Source organism: Durotheca rogersii, assembly GCF_024521655.1.
Source record: "Durotheca rogersii strain YMJ 92031201 chromosome Unknown GGS23scaffold_61, whole genome shotgun sequence".
Lineage (NCBI taxonomy): Eukaryota > Fungi > Ascomycota > Sordariomycetes > Xylariales > Xylariaceae > Durotheca > Durotheca rogersii.
The window spans coordinates 50,471-70,888 of NW_026251292.1; the positions used below are offsets into that span (position 1 = coordinate 50,471).

At 54.5% G+C, this 20,418-nt stretch overlaps 4 protein-coding genes across 4 annotated transcripts; all 4 read right to left on the reverse strand.

Annotated features, from left to right (window-relative positions):
* Positions 1 to 3,799: 3,799 nt before the first annotated feature.
* On the reverse strand, positions 3,800 to 6,337 carry GGS23DRAFT_471564 (ferric reductase NAD binding domain-containing protein). The gene is made up of 4 exons (XM_051514232.1): positions 5,821 to 6,337; positions 5,605 to 5,757; positions 4,666 to 5,543; positions 3,800 to 4,609 (listed from the first exon to the last, which is right to left on the reverse strand). Exons 1-4 carry the CDS (start codon positions 6,063 to 6,065, stop codon positions 4,092 to 4,094), a joined length of 1,794 nt encoding a protein of 597 aa, XP_051367114.1. The 5' UTR covers positions 6,066 to 6,337; the 3' UTR covers positions 3,800 to 4,091.
* A 2,411-nt stretch (positions 6,338 to 8,748) lies between these two features.
* GGS23DRAFT_471626 (uncharacterized protein) lies at positions 8,749 to 9,553 on the reverse strand. Its single transcript, XM_051514233.1, has one exon. It carries the CDS (start codon positions 9,457 to 9,459, stop codon positions 8,998 to 9,000), a length of 462 nt encoding a protein of 153 aa, XP_051367115.1. The 5' UTR covers positions 9,460 to 9,553; the 3' UTR covers positions 8,749 to 8,997.
* Positions 9,554 to 13,390: 3,837 nt separating this feature from the next.
* On the reverse strand, positions 13,391 to 14,810 carry GGS23DRAFT_590364 (uncharacterized protein). The gene is made up of 2 exons (XM_051517689.1): positions 13,760 to 14,810; positions 13,391 to 13,709 (listed from the first exon to the last, which is right to left on the reverse strand). The coding sequence occupies exons 1-2, from the start codon at positions 14,690 to 14,692 to the stop codon at positions 13,689 to 13,691; spliced, it is 954 nt and encodes a 317-aa protein (XP_051367116.1). The 5' UTR covers positions 14,693 to 14,810; the 3' UTR covers positions 13,391 to 13,688.
* A 2,887-nt stretch (positions 14,811 to 17,697) lies between these two features.
* GGS23DRAFT_471731 (RTA1 like protein-domain-containing protein) lies at positions 17,698 to 19,421 on the reverse strand. Its single transcript, XM_051514234.1, has 3 exons — positions 18,584 to 19,421; positions 18,341 to 18,515; positions 17,698 to 18,271 (listed from the first exon to the last, which is right to left on the reverse strand). Exons 1-3 carry the CDS (start codon positions 19,052 to 19,054, stop codon positions 17,877 to 17,879), a joined length of 1,041 nt encoding a protein of 346 aa, XP_051367117.1. The 5' UTR covers positions 19,055 to 19,421; the 3' UTR covers positions 17,698 to 17,876.
* Between the last annotated feature and the right edge of the window lie 997 nt (positions 19,422 to 20,418).

Below are 20,418 nucleotides of genomic sequence, written 5' to 3' on the forward strand. Positions count from 1 at the left end.
GTCGTGTCATCACGAGCCTGCGGTCGAAATCTACGGCCGGTGGCGTAGGCCAGGGAATGTTCAGACAAGCAGGACTTGTAACACTAGTCTAGAGGCATCAGTCCGTAATGTCGGCTAAGTATCGTGGGTTGGATAAGACACCGACATCATAATAATAAACACGAAGCATGGTGGAACGGAGGATACAGTCCCAGCGGATTCAGTAAGCTATTAGAAATGAGACGGCGGGCCTAAGCGAGTAGTAACACCTAGCGGACTGGTACGCCATGCGAGCTCGAGGCGTTGCGCGGCGGCGGCCAGAGTGGCCAGCCAGGCTAGTTTTCATAGTAAGCCGACGGGACTAGGTTCAAGGTCAACACAATCGACGGTTCAAGGCCCCGACAGGGCCAATTATGGGGGAGCGGCAGACAGCCCCGATCAGGACACGATGTGTGAGTGGGCGCGGACGGTTGACGCTGCCGTTCAGCATACGTGGATCAATGGGATGGGATCGTAGCTAGCGTCCTGCTCACCTCGCTGTCGCCCACACGGCAAAGCCCACCCACCCGGCCTCTGCGACTACGGGAGCTACTACTGCATCGGGGATATAACCACCAGGTCTAGACAGAGCGTGATAAGGGAATCACGAGCCGGGGCCCGCAGGGGAGCCTACGAGGCGAGACAAGCTATGCAGCGGCTAGCCGGGTCTCCAGGCTTCCAGAAGCTCTAGACCAATATGTACAGATGTATAGATGGCGCGGCGGTGACGTCGAGGAAGAACACATAGATCTCGGCGCGATTTAGCCTACGGCACACCATAGCCCAGCCAAGCACATCAGCATATCCCACCTCTCGCCCTCCCACCTGCTAGCTCCCAAGCGCCCAGCCGCCTAGCATAGCGTAGGTGTTAGTCAGCGCCCCCTCCCGTGCGGCGCCAGGGCTTACGCCTCGCGAGTCGCGGAGCGGCAGCCGTCCCTTGCATCCGCGCGGCGCAGCGCGGCGCGGTGCCATCCAGGCGGATAGAGCCTCCCCCCTCGGCGTCATGGACAGATTGGTACGGAGAAGAGAAAGCGGGAGAAGAGCCGGAATAAGGGGCTAAGAGTACAGAGGCGGTGATGTTAGGCAGCGCGAGTACCTTCTGCCCTCGTGCCTCTCCAGCGGACCGCGGTCTCGAGAACATGGTTCACGTGCGAGAAGCGGCGCACACGGCCCCTTCCCCTATCAGATGCCGACAGTTGCCCGCGGACCAAAAAGAGGCGGCAGAGGACGACGAACATGAAGACGGACTGACACCTCTTGGGGTGGGCATATGTAGCGAGGCAGGCAAGTAGGAAACCCCTTGTCCCTGCCGCGCATGTGATTCTCTCGTCCGTCGTCAGCAGGCTCTTCTTTGTCCCGGGGACGCAAGCCGTTGTTTGTTAGGTATGCCTGGACGCAATCACGCCTCCTGGCAAGCTTGCGTAGCAGGCAGGCCCGCTGGCAGACCAGGGGGCCGGGTGGAGGAGAAGGGGCGGCCAGTAGCGGCGGCGGCGGCGGCGGCAGTGGTGGTGGTGGTGGTGGTGGCGGCGGCGTCCGCCGCGCTCGCGATCCTACTCTACTCAACGAGCCGCCTCGCGAGGGTGGGGAGTGGAGAGGAGGGGAGGAAGAGCTGCGCGAGAGAGAGAGGGAGAGAGGGTCCCTCCCGGTCCACTGCCAGTATTGTACCTACATACCTTAGGTAGGTATGTATGTTTGCAAGAGGCAGCCGAGGGATCCCGCAACTTAGGTATGGAGACCAAGGCAATAATACAACGGCCTACTCATATAAGTAAGAGGTCGAGTAAGGGACTGGGGCCAGAGCCGGTGCTGGGACCGGGACCGGGGCCAGGACTAGGTCGGTAGAGAGGTAGGGGTCGGCGTTCGCGAGCAGGGACAGGGGATGGGATGGCGGTTTGACAGGGACGCTGAAGGGTGAAGAGTTTTTCTCGTCCTTCTGAACGAAGCACGGCGAAGAAAGAAGAAGAAGAACAAGAAGAAAACTCTGCAGGGAATCCGCAGACAACCGAGATCCATCTCACGAAAACAAAACGGCAGAGCCCTCGTCGCTCTCGACGGGAGAGACTGCCAGGGCTCACCCCCCCGCCAGCCAGCCAGCTGTGCTGAATTGCTAATCTCTCTCTCTCTTCCTCTCTCTCTTTCTCGCCTCCTACCCATGTCCGGACTGCTGAACGCGGTAAGGTGGACGGCTTACGATGCCTTCCCATCCCACCTCGCTATTCCATCCCACCTAGCTTACGTAGCTAGGTAGCTTAGCGGCCCTGTCCCCTGCCCCGGCCAGGCCGCCGCTCCATGGCCCTCTCTCTCGCTCTCCCTTACCTTGCCTTACCTCGGGCGGCCGACGACCTTCACCACGTTAGGTAGGTAGGTATGTACAGGCTATGTACGCACTTATCTACCATCCTGCTGGTATCCACCGTCAAGCGTCGGCTACTGTGTCCTCGCTCTACCTGCCTGCCTGTCTACCGAAGAGAGAACCCACCCGGCTCCCGACGTCGCGTTACGTGGTTATGTGGGCTGCCACGGAGACAATGCCGCAACGAGGTTACAACGTCGCCCGCTAGGTCCCTTCGAATGCTCCCAATGTAGGTACCCACGGCATTCGCGCTGATAAGTCATTTTTCATCCTTTCTTTCTCTCTCCACCTCTTTCTCTCTCTCTCTCTCTTCCGCCCCCCTCCCTTTTTTGTTGTAGTCGTCATGCATACGTACTCATATATATATACCGAAGCAAAATACCGGATCTTCTCCATGCACAATGCGATGCGATGCGATGCGCCGCGCGCACGGATGATCGACCAACCGGAAGGACACCCCCCGCGCCGTCCGGCCGGGGCCTCCAAAGCTGGGCCTAGACATGCGCAGATGGGTTCGACGGATACGTACCGTGTACATAGCGAGAGGAGGTCTGGCTACGACTTGCTCTTTTCGCTTGTTTCATCTCTTATCTATGGGCCGGGGGCTGTGGGCCGGGGGTTGTCGAGGGGAAGTGAAGGGGGGGGAGGGGGCTATGCGTGTCGCCGTGCATGTATGTTTGTATGAGGGTGTCGACGTGTGGGAATGTATACGTGTGAACGCGGGGGTTGGGACGAAAGATGGATGGATGGATGGATGTAGGCATGCCTTCTAGACAGATCGTAGATGCAGAGTAGGTATGCGTACGGGCTGGGCACGGAGAGCAACGCTCGGCAGGGGATCCGAACATGAGAGGAGCGTGTCAGCAGCTAGGATGGAACTAGGTCGTATAATAGGTGCCGGCGCTAACGATGGTGGCGGCGGCGGCGACGACGACGACGAACGAACGAGCCCGTACTACGTAGATGATCTTAACCTTAACGGCCTGCTTATCCTGGTGGTGATCTCCGATTCGGGTGTCACGCAATCTCGCGCCTTATCCGACATCAACCTAAGCAAGGGAGTGGGATCTGAGGCTGGGATTATTCACCACCAGATAGCGGCATCGATGGCTTGCCGGCGAGATCTGTAATGAGTTTGTCATCCGTCTACGGTCGACGGAGGTCCCGTCGGCGTTCATGTTGCGCCCCATCCTATCGCTCGTCCTGTCGCTCCTTACCAATACGGCATGTGAATCTAGGCGATGCAGAGGATTTACGGGGGTGGACGATGGAGGCGGGGATCGAAGATAACGATGCAATGGCGTGCTCGCGCTCACTCGCTCTGTGGATGGGCCCGCATCTCTCTCGACGAGTGGCGAGCTTGGGAGGCCGAATCGCCTATTCGACGTGAGTACGAGAGCGAGAAGTAAACGACGAGTATCGACAGTGGACCGCGAGGTGTCTCGGCCAGATAGGTCATGTTCTACTCAGATGGCATATGGGCTCGAGATTTGGAATATTATGTTGATGTGGATCTAGGCTGGTGACCCCCGAGCCTGACTCAGGGCACACTCTCCTGGAACCCGAGAAGTTTCTAGTTATCGATGCAGGCAAATAAAAAAAACTGACATGTGCCAACAACGCCGGTTACCACCACCAAGGGTGACTAGGGCCCTGATGCATATTACATAGGGGCGGAATTTTCTTCTAACTCGTAATGCTCGTGACCGCGTAACTACTACTACCAACCGAACTGCTCGCAGTGGACCTCGACGCCAGGCCCGTTGACGCTGATGCAGCTAGCTGCGACATTTCGGACAACCGTAGTCAAGCTGTCGGGCCCGCAGGCAGCAATCAGAACCCGCTGGTTCTTCGTAAGGGACTGCACCGCGTTCTTTATCTCCGTCTCAGTGTCGGGCCTCCCGGCGATAATAGGCAAGTCGACCACGCTCGACGTAGATGACGCGACTTCGGAGCGCTGCCCCATGTCTCTCTCCTCCTTGTCGGAATCGTATCGGGTGGCGGTCGACGATGCCGCAGCGCTGAAAGTAGGGTATTCGGAGTCCGTTCCCCTCTCGAGGCCCGACTTAGAAATGACTTCCGTCAATGTACCCGCGCCCGGGGCACGCTCGGCATCTTCCAGTGTGTTTGAAGACGCCGCAGGCTCAAAGTTTGTGATATGTACCTTGAGAGCGACTTTCGGGGCGTGAGTGTGAGACCGAAGGTTGCTAAGGTGCTGGGTAAACCAGGTCAAATTATCTACGTGTATGTTAGTGTGATCGGAAATTCCGAGACGGGCAAGTGTTGGCGCCTACCGTGCTTCTTAACCGCCCATATGAAGTCGATGCGTTGTTGAGAATCCTCTGTCATCCGCCCGAGCATGTCCGCCGCCATGCCAAATGTGAAGGTTGCACCCGAGCCGCCTGCCACCAACACTACTTTATCGTACTCCAAAGGATCAGGTATTGTGCCGTACGGACCTTCGACTGAGACCTTCAGGTCTGCTGCCGGGTTCTCCAGGGCGTATTTGTGAAGGTCGCGCGTGAATCCGCTGTATGTATTTATTACGAGTTCCATCGGGTTACTAGACACGATGGTGAAGGGGTGAGTTTCGAAGGCGCGAATTCTCGGCAGCCAGACGTAGCAGTGCTTGCCAGGCCGGGCACGGAGGAGAGGTTTCTTGAGCACGATCCTCGTACCGCCGTTCGGGAGCGCGTAGACGTTGGCCTCGTTGTTGACGCTGTTGTAGACGAGTCGACAGAGCCGGATGAGGCGATCCCCGAACCATAGGGCGCCGAGGACCACGACGGCGTACAGCCCCTGATCGTGTTCAAAGCTGGGGCGGTGCAAGCCCAAAGTGACAGCGATGACGATGAAAAGCACGACGTGTACAATGTAGAAAAGTTCGTAGTTGAAACGCCTCAGAATCATGCCAGCTAAGACCGAGAAGAGCAAGGCAAACCCCAGAACAATACCCGCCGTGACGACGTCCTCGTGAAGGACCTCAACCCTCCCGCCATTGATAAAGTAGGCCGAGTAGATGCAGCCGTGCAATATGGTGTAAATAAGTGTCGTGTACCCGGATATCTGATGCAAGACATTTAGTCGCTCGTACGAGTATGCCGTTAGAATGGCCAATGGGGTATTCTTCAGAGCTAAGAACACGACTAAGACCATGTTTGCGGTCGCCATCCTAGAATATCGTACATCAGCACAGCAAGTTAAAAAGAACAAGCATCATTACGAGAACGCACCAGCCGAAACGGGAGCACAGATCGGTGGGCCTGCTGTGGTCTATGCGATAGAGGCTGAAGACGAGGTTTAGAGCCACGTAGGTAACCACAAGGAGAGCATGTCCAGTGGAAGTGAAGCCGGGTAGATGTCGTACGAAGATTCTTCGAGCCGCCCTAGGAGAACGTTAGACCATGCATCCTCTCCTCCTTCGCCCTCATCCCCTTCAGCGTGCTCACCTTGTTGTGGCAATCAAGGGCAACAAAAGCACGTTCCGCGAGCGAGTCAAACCGAATCGGACAGCTACATGACGGAATATGTGGGTAAGGATGAAGACGCCTATGAGAGCGCTGACCGATACTGCGTATAGGATCGTTGCTTCGACGTTTATCTTCTGCCGTGCTACCAACCAGGCCCTTCTGCCTCCGGTGGCGGCTTCTGTTACCGATGCCATCGGTGCCAGACTTGTAGATGTCGATGCCATAACGGTCTATGTAGGCGATAGGTATATCGCTACGGTTATGTTGAACCCCAGGAAGTTAACTGAGGGCGAGCCTGGGTCTTATAGGCAACTGCGTGATGGTGAGCTACCTATCTGTAGAGGGACCAGGGGGCCTGAGATATTGTGGTAAGCTTCGACAACTAGACACAGCGGGACCGAGGACATAAGTGTCAAGTGAGGATGGACTGCTATTGATATAGGGCAGGTTGTCGAGGAATGACGTGAACCAAGCAGCTCGTCCGCAGGTAGGGGGGGTTAAAGGGGGGGGAAGCAGACGTATTCCGTTGACTGATGAAGTCTCTATGTGAGGGAAAGCAAGATAGGATTGAATGGATGCCCTCACCCTAGACCTTCCTGAACCGTGTTGCTTGGCTAAACGCGTGCCCGAGTAGTCTTGTTCCGCGAGACTCATATAACTAGGTATATAAGACCTCAGGTAGATGAGTCCCTAGCCCTAAAGGGGAAATATCTGATATGCCATGGGGCTAACCCGGCCCATAAGGTCAGGCATCACGATTTAACACTACATGCATTGCCAGTCCCATCGCGGAGTCATGTTACAAGCCAGCACCCAGGCCCGTTACGATTGCGAGGGGGACGGGGGCGGAGTAACACCAACACCATCTCAGCAAGGCCGAGCATACTTAGTATGGCAGGGTCCGGAGGTAGGGCCGTCGAACGGAAAGCCTGTGACGAGACATCGTTGCAGTCCCAGCGGGAGAGAAGAGGAGGAGGTAGATCAAGCAAGGGTTCGCCTGTGTGGGAGGGTGACATGGCTGCAGGCTACTTGCATGTCGAGCCCAAGCAGACGGAGCTGTGGAGCAGACTGGATTGAGAGGCAGGCGGGCATATTTGTTGGGGGCATGGGGACGAGGGCAGGCGACGTTCTGGATCTTCATAGCGGCGGGTGTCCGTATCGAAGTCGCGGCGGTGGTGGGTGAGGGTTGGAAAGGAGGGTGAGCGTAGTGGTAGGACGTTGTTAAAGGAGAGAGTAAGAGAGGGCATCACATGGAGACCCCTGAGCGCTGGGGTACGTATCCCCTTCCGGTAGATGCCCCATTCAGAGTGAAGCGAAAAGAAAGTCCGAGATGGGATCTCAGTGGTGGATAGCCCTGGGACAGGAGCGAGGTGGCCCGCAACAACCAATGCCCGCTCCGTCTCGCCAATCGAATATCGCGCCTAAGTCCATGAGGCGGTGCTGCCTATACTGCTTAATTACGCAGAGCTAGTGTATACAAGCATAGATATGCGGGTAGTGGTGCTGTACGTAGTTAACGAGCCTGCGCTATTCGTCCCGTCCCTATCTTGATTTCCTCCCCAATTCCTCCTCCTTCGATATTTTTTCCCTTCCTTACAACAATCCTTGTCCGGCGACTCCAAACTAGCCTTGTTCAGCGCTCGCTGGCAATATGGATAAACTCGACCGTATTCTGATGCCATGTCCGCACCCCATACTCGGATGCAGCAGCACCGCTTACGAGTTGTTGGCCCGATTAGGTCGTGGATAACGCACTCTCCTACCCCTCCGCCAGTCGAGGCGTGGGGATTCTCCGTGACCCTGTAGACTGCGACGCCCGTTTCTCTACCACCTACCGGCGTTTCTCGACCGAGTCCGCTGCAGGAGACGAGCTACGATCTTCCTCACACTCGACGGCAGAATGATCTCGTCCAAATTTCGTAAACTGAGACTCGGAGCGCTAGGCTGTCGATCGCCAAACCATAATGGCAATGGAGGTGGTGCGCTATTGTCGTCTACAAACCCTTGGGCCGGGCAGTGAGAGCTTAAGAGTAATTCCAGAACTTAAACAATTCCGGGTGGATCGGGGACAAGAGTTTGTGGTATCGGGGATGCTCGGCAGGGTTAGGCGTCCCTCCGTCGTTCGCACTATGAAGGATACGGCTGCGCGGGTATGGCTCTCCGCGGTCACGGCGGACGCAGAGAGAGAGAGAAAGAGAGAGAGAGAGAGAGAGGCAATCCGCTATCTTCCCGGTATTCGCCCTGGCTGCGCTGCGTGATATTCTCCGCGTCCCCCGTCGTGCTGAGGACCGGGTGGCTGGACTCCCCGAATGTCTGCTGCGTCGCGCTTAGATCGGCCGACTTTGATGTCATCTAGGCCCAGACGATTGGGTTTAGACGCGGATGCGTAATATGCCTCACCTTACCTTCCCTATTCTCACGATGATTTCTAAGGCGAGCCGAGCCTGTGTCAGCGACATGTCAGCATAGGTGGGAGCTGCAGCCTCGATGGCATCACAACGGTGACCGCCGAGAGGCCCAGGAAATGCAGCCACATCCCGACATCGTGGCTAAAGGATCGTGCGTCGAGATTGGTGAGGGAGGACTCGACTCGACGCCACCACCGGCAGGGCCCTGCTGTGAAGCCTCTACTAGCTGGAGAAGCGACCCCTTTAGCCATGTTACATCCAGGCGACGCCCCTGGTCATTGTCAATCTCGCAGAAGATACGACGGCTTGAATACAGAAGCTTGTTTCTAACCTTGGCGCATACAAGCTTATTTCTTTAGTCAGCGTGCGATACGATATCTGCTACTTGTAGGCACCCATCGCCCATGAGAACGGCGCAATCGAGGCCTCAGATTCCTCAACCTCTGGGCTTCTAGCACGCCATATCACCACATTCATTTTATCAATTATTTTACTCCTTCTTGTCTGGCTCCTTTCCATGGCGAAAGCCTATTTACCTTCCCATTCCATCGAATTCGGCGCGGATGTGGCCCTATGCCGGCACATACAGGGGAGGAACACGATCTCGCCGAGAGGAAACCTTGAGGCTCTCTCTACGTCAAGAATATTTGCTGCGCATCGCAGGATTGTTCCCACCGCACTGCTTAACGATGCCACCCTAGGCTCCAGGGCGGCCCCTCGGCGAATTGCCTTGCAGCTCCATACAAATCTACCTTCTGCGTGCGCCGACAAGGGCCGGAGCAGAGGGGTCATTGGTGATCGTCATGCGTGCAAACAAAAAAAAAAAACAAACAAAAACCCCTGTAACGACATGGCAAAACGAGCCCGCTATTAATCGGTTTATCGGATACTGGTAGATGGTATTATATTGTCCTGTTACGTCCACATGGTGTTTTCGAGGCTCCCGGCTACAGATCTGGCGCCGAGGCACCGCAAAATGATGATCTCTCTGGGAGACAAGCCGAGGATGGCTGTAGGCACAATTGAAACGACCGGTCACCGCTGGAGACACTTGTCGCTCGATACTATCTTTGCTCTTTCGTAAAACATTCCCAACCCCACAGTCTGACAATAGCTTGGTGATGTTGACGACCGACATAAAATAATTTCGGCCTCGAGTCCTGGTACCTAGATAGCAGCCGCGATACCTCATTAAGCATCCGTTGGCCATTCTGCCGACACCATGGAACCCAAGCTGTTACCTATCCACCTGAGCGCGCTGCTCAACAAGCCTATGAAGTCGGCGCCGCTCGGTTTCTGGGAGAGTTGTGGTGTCCTCAGCCGTGGCTCACCGGCTCACCGACGAGATCTTTCCGGCTACCCTCGAGTTGTCGCATTCTCAGCTTCTGTCACGCTATACCTACAAATGTACTTGGTGGGTATAACTACCGCCACCCAGTGGTATTAGGCTCGTCGGCGTGATGCCAAGTTTCCTGGGGACACGCCTAGGTCTATTTATCCTCGCTACGACGTATGACTTCGGTTGAGCGCGCGCCGCCAATTCATTTCCAGTAATTAATTGACTACGAGGGCCAGTGGACGGGTCGCATCGAAGCCCCAGATACTCGCTTGACTCCCTAGGAGCCCGCCATATTCTGCCGAGCGAGCGAGTCTGGGGAATCCTTGGCCAGATAATATCCATTGCAGCTCGTTTCCCCAGATTATTATCTGCAGTCCTTATACACGCCTACTTACGAGAGTCCTCCTCTCCGGCCCGCGGTTCGCTTCGCTGGACGCCGTTTAATCGCGGCAGTTACTGTCGCACCCGGCATGTCTGCGACGCAAGGCGCGGCTGCACGTGCGCTCACGACAAGTGCTCGGCTCCCTTCTCCTGGTTGTGATTGATCGCCCGCGGTCGGGGTAGCACGACAGTGCGGACTGTATGTCGGCAATATATTTCGACTCGGGCCGGAAGGGGTGGGGAAGCGTGCCATGGCGCTTGGATCATGGAAAGAAATGTGAGGGAAAGGGAGCTAGGAAATCCGACTTCGTGAGTATTCTATTACAAGACTGTTCTAGGAGTTCGTCGAGACTAACAATAGCGATGCTATTGACGCCCAACCCGATGCTTGGAGAGGGAATACGCCCAAGCCGGTCCAAAGGAGTCGGCTCTACGATCAGGACGGTCTACGTGCGTGGGAAAATATGGCTATTGCCCCGTTTACCCATGCATGAATCCCTTCTTCTCCAACGTCGGGAGAGGCTGGCCTACCAAGACTAGCGGAACGCCCCGGCCGGACTTTTGAGATTAACCAGCGTATTATACCTATGTCTCTTACTAGGCTAGCTGCAGATACATTGCAGTGTGTGCGCGGCAGAGGCAGATGACAAGCGGTAAGTATGCGAGGATGACGGAGTGAGGTTTGATGACAGCCTCAATCAATCTAGACGCGCTACCTCGCTAAAGGTGTCTGCGGCTAATCGCGCTTGCGGAAATTAACAACGGGTGTATGTCGCCTATTATGTACACGATGACGATGATTATGATTACGGTGGTGGTGGTGGTGGTGGTGGTGGTGGTGGTGGTGGTGGTGAATACGCTGCTATAACTCCTTCTTTCTCGTCAATCATCTGCAACCATAATCAAGTGCCGCCACGAAGATTGTGCGTACACATCAGACTAGTAAGGCGACCCAATCTCTAGCAATTTACGTCAATGGCGCGGTTAATTCTCAATAGAATCTTTCTAACGCCGGAGTTAGACTTACGATACGGCATCGAGCTACCGAGCCCGTCCTTGTCTCTATGTCGTCGGCATGAAGGTATCATGAGTCTGACTACCAAAATAGCTGGATCGACAAGGCATTATTCGAGGACAGCCTCTGGAAACCAACTCGGACACTAACGTGCCACTCAGACACCACAATAGATCGGGCGCCAGGTCATGGGAGCGTAGATATTTATGTCGTCGCCCTAATCGGAATGCAAGTCGTCCAGTTAATCAGGGCGTGCGTTGCTGCCTGAGCCTTGCCCATTCTCTCACCCCTCTTTTCCCCCTATTGCACTCGTGATCCTGGTCCGGCGGACGTGTATCACCCAATTTGCGATGCAACTTTTCCGGCAGGGTAAACGAGGCGTGGTACAATCTCGCCGTAAGGTGTCTTGCGAGCATCTACTTCCTTAGCATCAATATGCCCGAAATTGAGGAGCTAGATCGACTTCTCCAACGCCAACGCCGAGAACACGCCGGCAGTGGCGCCTCACCAACAGGGCACAGCGATCGTGCCAGTCCATGGCAGATCCTACGACGACCGCAGTGCCAGTGGGGATCAAGACTATTTTGGCCTACGCCGAGAGTTTGCGGGCCTACATGATCCTGTCGATGCTGGCCGCCCTTTCTATCGTGTCTAATACCATCGTAGGAAACATCGTACGATTCTCACCTTGCCATTTAGACGGGTAATGTGCGACTACCATGATATCCCCTATTCCCAAGTGGGATGCGCGAGTGAACCAAGGGCACGTCAGGTCTAGTTGCATATTTTTCGTTCTCATCACCATGAGTAGTGATACAGAGTATCCCCTGGAAGTACCGCCGCCTCCCTAGCGTACCGAAGTCGCGGATTCAAGACGAGCGGACGGCAGAAAAATATTTCGACTAGTTGTGTGGCAAAGTTAGTGTCACTGGGTGCGGTGCTGGTTTTTGAAGCCCATCTTTCTCGCTCCAAGTGTGAGGAGTATCCATAACCTCCATCAAGAGCAGACCTAAATCAGACAGGTTTACAAGTCGACAGCCTCCAGGCTGGCCACCGCCACACCGCTACGACAACAGGAAAGTTACCTTGATGTCCGTATTTACCAGACAAGAGTGCTAGGCGTTATAGGTTGTGGCGATTATTTGTCTCTCTTGAGTCATAACATCTTCTTGTGCCCCGGGGACTCAGTACGATGACGAGTGGCGACGGCCATCATGTCGAAGTCTCCTCGGCTGTTCATCACTCAAGGTCCCCTGGGGGCACAGGCAGCGCGAACTGACGCCGATATACTTAGTGTTTGACCGCAGGCCCGTCCCCATAGCTAGTATTACGTCGATCGCCGCCGACTCCTATGAGTTTCTCGATCGGATGGAAGTAATGACTCCAGTTTTAAACACGCTATCGGGAGTGGCGCTACGTCGAATGAAGGAGAGGCTCGATTCCCGGTCGCCTGCCACCACGCGTAGCCGGAGCGGCAGTAACGTGCTTCCCACACGAATAGCTCTAAAGTGAAAAGACGGTCCGGGGTCTATAGACGTAGGAGTGTGTGTAGCTTCTTGGGGCGAACCATCATCGACTTATGCCAGAGGTATTCTTCTTAACTACCTTCTCCTCAAAACGAATAGGGGCAAACAAAAACGGTCCCTTGAGAGAGCCCGGGTCGAACCGAGTCGTACTTACTAGATATATTGTCTGCTTGGTCATATAAACCCTCTTCTCTTCCCGGTACCACTCCGGCTAGAGGGACAGTAGTTGCTATGCTGTTATTTCCGCACATAGTAAGTAGGTGGTTACGCGTTTGTGGGACGGCTCGGGGATTCTAGTGTCATACTATGAAGTTGCTGCGCAGACTGATTCCCGGACACTTACTTCCTACATAAGACTGATCTACTCTCGAAGGACTAAACACGCACAAGGCCCTGCTCTATAAAGTATTGTTGTGTAAGCGTGGGTAGGTGAACTAGAAAGGCAAAAGGGTCGCAACGCTGGTTAGATCCTACAATAAACCCCCAATGTAACGAGTTCCCATCAAATATATGAGCAAAATCAAGGGTATTTTATCTGTTGAATTCCTGCAGCCACTACATCTCGTTACCTAACTCTTAAAACACCCCTAAACGTTCAGAAAATTCACCACAACCCTTCTGTGACGCTTTGCTGGGGCCGCACCCTCGGAAGCACCTCGATGCTGAGGTACTTTGCGCGGACGTCGTGTACGGCGTCGCGGGTGCGGCGGTCGGTGCAGCTGTCGGCGATGGTGTTGAGGGCGATGTCGGCGCCGAAGATGAGGTCGAGGAAGCCGCGGCGCTGGTCGCGGTACATCACGGTTTTCTCGTCAGCGCGGCGGTCGACCTCGACCTCGTCGACGATGCGGACCTGGCGGCGTAGCTCGAGGTTGATCTCGGCGTCGGTCTTGCGGGAGTCGCGCTCGCTCTCGAGCGCGTGCACCCGCGTCCGCGCATCCGCCAGCTCCCGCCTCGTCCGCGCCATCTCCCCCAGGACCCGCACACTCGCCAGCCGCAGCTCTAGCTGGTCCTCTGGCTGCTTCTCCAGGTGCTCCCACAGGTGCGCCAGCGCCTCGCTTGCGCTCACCCCCCGCCCGTCGAACCCCAGGTACGAGTAGAAGGTGGACACGTCCTCCTGCAGCTCGCCCATCGCCCGTCGCGTCGCTTCAACCAGGTCCCAGAACTCCCGGAGCCCCTCCCTATTCCCTACTCGCTCGGCCAGCAGGTCTCTTAGCCTGCTGCACTCTCGTTCTGACGCCTCTAACTTACCTCGGAGCGTACCGTCGTCACCTCGTTTTTTATCTCCCGCCTCCGGCTTGCCTCTGTCACCTCGGGCCTTACCAGTGACCTGGTCCCTCAACCTGCGGTTTTCCTGCTTGAGCGCGTCCAACTCGCTCCGAAGGTCACTAGTAGCACCGTTCAGGCTCCGGGACTGTTCCGCTAGCTGATCTGTCAGTCTGGCGTTTTCCCGCTTCAGGGCACCTACCTCTTCCAAAAGCGCACTGGACTCGTCTTCGGACCTCTGCAGTTGTTCCAATTTTTGCTTGAATAGGGTGAGCTTTTCAACGAGCTTCTTTTCTTCCGTATCCATGGCAACTCGAAGTTCCTCCTCCCTAGCTTCGGCTTCCGCGGCCTGTTTCTTGTAAAGCTCTTCGGTCTCTGACGATATGCGCGCGGCCTCGTCGGCAGCTCTGACCTCAGATTCCAGCCTCTCGAGCTCGTCCCGGAGTCGAGTATGGTTCGCCCTGCATCCATCGAGGTCGTTTTGTAAATGCGTGTTTTTCTCCCTCGCCTGGTGGAGTTCCGCTTTGATGGCTTTTCTCTCCTCACCATCGTGGCCAGACGTCGGATCCTCGAGCTCGCGAATCTCGCTCTTAAATTTCTCCTCCATTTCATTCAGGAACTGCTGGTTTCTAGCCTCAAGGTCGGCTTTTATCGCTTCCTCTCTCTTAGCCTGACGGCCCATCGCCTTCGCAACAAAGCAGATAACTCGCTCATTCTCGGCGACGAGACGATTGAACCACGCAATCGGGACTGTTTCCTTTCCCTGTAGCTCATTCTTGATGCCCTCCAGCCACTCCATGCTACGAAGCCGGATCTTTTTCGATATGATTTTCTCGCGTTGCTCCGGGGTAGCCTTGTATCCCTTGATCTGCTCCCAATTTGCAATCGCCCGTTCTGCCTCTTCGGCTACGTCTTCCATAAAACTCTCGTTGGCTAGATACCCCAGCCCTTGGCTTTCTTCGTAGTGCCCTAGGAACTCGTGGTTGTCCTCAGTGTCAAAATCGGGGTCAGGCAAAGAGAGTAGACGGTGGGTCCCTGGCTCATGTCCAGACCCATCGTCTTCCGACGGCAGTATTAGTCCGTCGTAGGCTTCTTGGCTAGAGGATGAGCCCAATGGCTCTTGAGGATCCGTAATGGGCACATTTACCCAATCGCTATCGCTGGAGTTCCGTTCTTCACCTAAAGGCTCACTTACATTGGACGGACGATCGTCGGTGGCCATTGTGTCCTATGTCAGATCTGGTACAATTCTAGCTAGGTAATATCCAATAGCGTCAGAAGATTGTACTCGGTATGGGAGTCCAAGCGAGAGCTGTGTAGTGCCTGCGGTGGGTTATGTTGCCGTCGGCCGTGTTTGGTGTGTCTAAAGTGTGCTTATAGAATTCCACGACACGAAACTCCTCCAGCTTATATATTCCCAGATACCAACCACTAGCACGAAGAGGTTGATATGAGGCATAGCTTGAAACATCTGTACAATGAATGATCCATCGCTAATATGACACGTAGGAAGTGTATTCCCACAGACTTGAGACTGCGGTTTGGAGAACTGAAGATGTTATTGATGCAACTCTTACGAACATCAATGGCATTGTGCTATCGCTTTATTGAAGGCTAAAGGAACATACAACAGGCAAAGGAGACTGTGTTTTAGACTTAATTATTACAGGAAAGACTACAAAGAAACGGCAGTGAAGAAAGTTAAGGACAAGGCGGTAAATTAAGACATTCAGACACCATATGTCTAAGTATCTCGTCCCCGTAGATAAGATCTCGATCCTTCTAGATCACCTGTCCTTTTCGCAATTATTCTACTGTGTCTACTCTCTTCTAAGTTACCACTTATATTAGAACACAGTGTGGGAAAGGAGTATCAAGGCTTTCATCTCACATGTGATTTCCTTTATCGGCGTCATACTTCTACAAATGAAGTCTTTCCAATTCAACTATTTCAATGAGAAATCTCCTCAACACAACACAGACCGTGACCTATCATCCCAGATGGTGTTGGTCCAAGTGATCAAAGCGTAAAGGTTATGAGAGGATGCCGTATCGACAAATCAGTCCCTCAATCAGGATGCCCAAAACTAAGGTACCTTACCGAGAAGTGCGCAGACCATTGAAGGAGGCCTACCCACAAGCGACAACAAGGCGGCAGCCTGTGAAAGGAAATAGTCCTGTAAGCTTGTATTTTGTTATGACAACTTAATTTACAATGAAGCTATATCAGAATTACACACGTTAGGACGGCATAAGCAATGTAAGCGCTTGTGAGTCATTCCTCACTGTCTCGGGTATACTTGCCATCAGTGATATTACATACATACACGCTGCGGACACCTTTCTTAGCGCCTCTTTGTGATGATCGACATGACACCTGACGCAAGGGATAGGCTGTTGGCCTTGGCACAGCCTCCAAATACAGGTAGGCAGTGGTGGTGAGAAGCCCCCAGTGGGCTACGGGTTTATCTCCGTCACCTAGACCCAAGAGGTAACATATGTCCCTTAATTCTTGCCTCCATGTTAGTGGCGATATATATAGCTTTATGGCGCTTTATCCAGTGACTAGATCGCTGACATTTCCACATCCTAATCGGTCCCGGCGGGAAGGCAAAAGCGAGAACGGGGGAAGTTTTCCGAGCCCTTAGCCAGATAAGCCCGCGTTGTCAACCCCTAAGCGCTTCACAGAAGATATCATTTATCACAAGCACTGGATACAATTATAACTACGGGTGGCGGAACTTTTCAGGCGATCGTTACCCCTTTCCCCTTATCGTTAGGTGTTAACGAACCGTTTTGTCACACCAACATACACAGGTATCGCTCAGATGATATTCGTTGCAGAAAGGAAAATCAATCTCGTGGAGTACCTTACCAGGACGAGAGGCAGAGTCTACCGGGTCGGTTGGGAACATACACATACATGGGCGACACATCCAGCGTTATAACATTGTACAGGTAACGGGATTTACTGTCAAGTTTGTCAACCATATGCGAGGCAGATTCCGTAAATGTGCGAGGAATCTAGACACCACCAACGGTATCACCCTCGGTGACGCCCAATCCACGACTTTCATACAAGCGAAGAAGGTATGTCATGGTCAATCAGGTCATGGAGACGCACACCTAGGCGCCGCTTCGTAGATTAGTTGGTACGCTGCTGAAACTTGAAGAGAAGAACTGTGCTTAAACAGCGCACCGTCGCCACCACGTCTACCTCCACCAGTTGACCTCGTCCATGTTATGAATAGAAATTCTTCCTGGACAAGGGGAGGGCCGGGGGGGGCGTCTTTTGATACGCCGTCAGCAACCCGGCGATAATCCCCGGCGAACAGGACTGCTACTGGATGGTAGATAGACCATTGAATCCCGATCGACGAAGCGTATTGGACTTGCTGTGGTTGTTGAATATGCCTAGGGTCATGGTGTAGCAGACCCAACAGGCCTAGAAGCCAGTACCTGCCTACCTCTTGTACAGAGATAAGTCGAAATTGAGTGGCCAAGTACCATCCTACACGCGGCAGTTCTCTTTGGGGCCCATGACAGCCCTTGGCATAGCACTTCTCGTTAGCACCGTGGTTATCCCTGGGCATGACAGGAATCTCTATGCCCACCCAACACACTGAGTAGAGGAATTTGTATGAGAGCAGACAGAGTTCATTGGAGGGGAGTCAAGATATTATTGCATAACAAAAAGAACCGCCGAAAGTCAAGAAATAACCATTCATTGCCACCTTTTCCCTAACGACCTGGGTGTAGATATCGTGTACTATCGAGACATCATTCATTTGCGAAAAGGGGGAATCTAAATGAGCGAACTACATAGTGAAAATTGCTGAAAATCAACTGTGGCCGAACCAACCCACCGGATATGAACCGTATAGCCTGCGTAAAGAGAGTATGATGAAAAAGCCTCCGACGATAGAGAGTGAGCGCCGTCCATGATATCAAATATGCCGCTTAAATACTTTTCAAATAGCATCGCTCCAACCGCTCAGACCGTACCGCATCAGTCGTATTCAATGGCCCACGACGTAGGTCTACCTTCTTCTAAACCGCTCGCTCGCCGTTTTATATCCCTTATAACCGCGGAGTGTCTTTGCTCACCACAAAGTATCCCTATCCACTAAGCTAGTCCCTGGTTGGGAGGCTTCGGAATGTTGCTTTGGCTGGAAAGGGATGGTGGTCAGGGATCCGATGGCTACCTGGTGGTGGGTTGGGCTATAGCGGACCGGAGGCAGATCGTAAGGAGGCAGTGGGTGTGCATGCCGTAAAGGGAATTCAGGGAGCCTCTGCGCCGGCGCTGCCAACGCCAGCTCGCCTAGGACGCGGCCTGGGAAGAAAGCGAGCAGGGCCAGGATGGCCAGGAGAACCATCAGTCCGTCGAGAATCAGGAATAGCGTCTCGGACCGCGCAACCGAACTGCTATATCCCTCGGCTACAGCGATAATGCGATAGGCTGTCCGAATCACAAGGAGCAAGATCGCGAACGATAGGGCTACACAGCACGGGGTCGAGTTAGCAAAAGCATTTATTACTGAAAAGTCACATAGCAGATCCCACATACCAGACAACAAAGCTTTGAATGAAGCTCCAGTGTATATACCCGCAAATTTGGGGTCGAGAGAATGACGTTTCAAGAGCACCGAAATCGCGAATAACGTCCCGTGGCCAACGAAAATAACCAAGGCGACGAGTTGGATGACGAGTCCCGCAATGAGGACATGAGCGCCTGTATCGACCTGGATATAATGTTAAGTACATCGCCTATCTCTATCGGTCACGTAGAGCAGATCCATTGCCAACTTACCTGTTCGGCGCTCTCTCCGACAGCAGACAAGACACTGCCAGCGACCTCGAGCACGAACGCGGCGGTAATCAGGCCGTAGAAGAAGAGCTGGTACCAGACGGGTCTCCAGGTGCGAAACTCTTCGCCATAAACGACGACAACGCGCGTCGCGGCGAGGAACACAGCGCCACAGATGAGGGTCGGCGCCGTCGTCGTGCCGGTGAGGAAGAGGGCAAACGCGCTCGCCGAGGGGTGGAAGTCGTGGTGTGGTAGTAGTATCACGCGGCCGACGTAGCCGAGCACCTCAAGGGCGAGCCCCGTGGCGACGGCGGTCGCGAAGATTGAGCCCCGGTACTTCACGCCGAGACCTAGCGTGACGGGGATGAGGAGGGCGAAGAGGGCGAGGAAGACGACGTTGCTGGCGAGAGAGGACTCGCTGGTGAAGAAGAGGTGCAGGCAGCGGCCCGGGGTGCAGTCTGAGGAACTATCCATGTTTGCTTGGTTCTGCGTGTCATCGCATGTGCGGACTGATCGATCAGCGGGAGGGCTAGGATGGGATGAAGAAGAACTCGAGAGGACTCAAGGGAGTTAAATTTAGTGAAAATCGGGTCGACTCTACAGATAAAGTGACTCAAGCCGGGAAAAGCCATCGAACCCGAGGGCCTGGCACAGCGCCTTTCTGCGAAGCTCAAGATAGAACAGAGCGAATGGGGTTGGCGAAAGGATAGACCGGGCCGGGATAGACATGCCTCTCCCCCTGGCGAGCCGATGTGGCATCGATGCTCCTCTAGCAAAATACGGTAGAAACCACACATGTGTTAACCCCCCTCGCCCACACGCACACATACACGCACACTGCGCATAGCTTTGACTCAACATCATCGGCCAGGATACCACACAGTACCTACCTCGCGGACGCTTTATTAGGGCTAGTCGGCCCGTGATTATCCGCGCGCCAGCGAGCAGGCCGCGATGTGCTCAGCATACCTACAGAGGAAGAATATTCCCACGGGCTTACAGAGGCAAGACCGGCGTAGACCCTTGTCGCGATGGTCCTGGCTCTGTTTTCCCAGTCCAGGGAGAGCTTCCAGGTTGTCCAATGAGGACAGCGGCAGGGGGCAGACGAGGCGGAGACCGACCCGGCGCTGTGGTTCACCCCGGCGCGCCGTATCGACGACGGCCAACCAGGAAGAGACCCGTGTAGCGGTGCGCGGTAAATAGCAGCACCTATGTGGCGCTGTCACCAGATCGAACCATGTCTGCGCACTTCCTGGTCCCGGAGAGAGAGTATGCGCACAAGTCGCCTAGCGTACGCGTCCCAGAGTCGAGCTTAGACTGTACCCAGGAATTCTGCCACTTCGCTTTAGCTAGAGTATAGCGGAATACAGGCCCACGAAAGCGATGGCTATCGGCCACGCTGCCTAACGGGCGCTCTCTCGCATACTCAGAGGTGGGACATGCTGCCTGCGTGTGCGCTGACCAGGCGTAGGCACAGAGGAGGCGGATCTCCATATTGATCGGTAGGACAGCAACGTCGCATGCTCTCGCCGGCCATGCCTAAGCGGGCGTGACAGGGACAGTGACGGCGATGTTGGATGCGGAGGCGATCATAAATGTAGGTAGATATTATACCTAGCAGAAGGCGATATGGCAGAGTGTTGGGACCAGGGAGGGCGAGAGAGGATGCGGCCGATTATGCGGCCACGATATAGATAGATAGGTAGGTACCTTTCGCTTATCGACGCGTGCCCGGTTGAGCAAGCAGCGGTAAGTGGGGTCCCAACAGGCGCTGCCAGCTGCCTACCCTTGTATCCATCATAAGGGTATATCAGGCACCCGCGGATAACGCCCCGTCG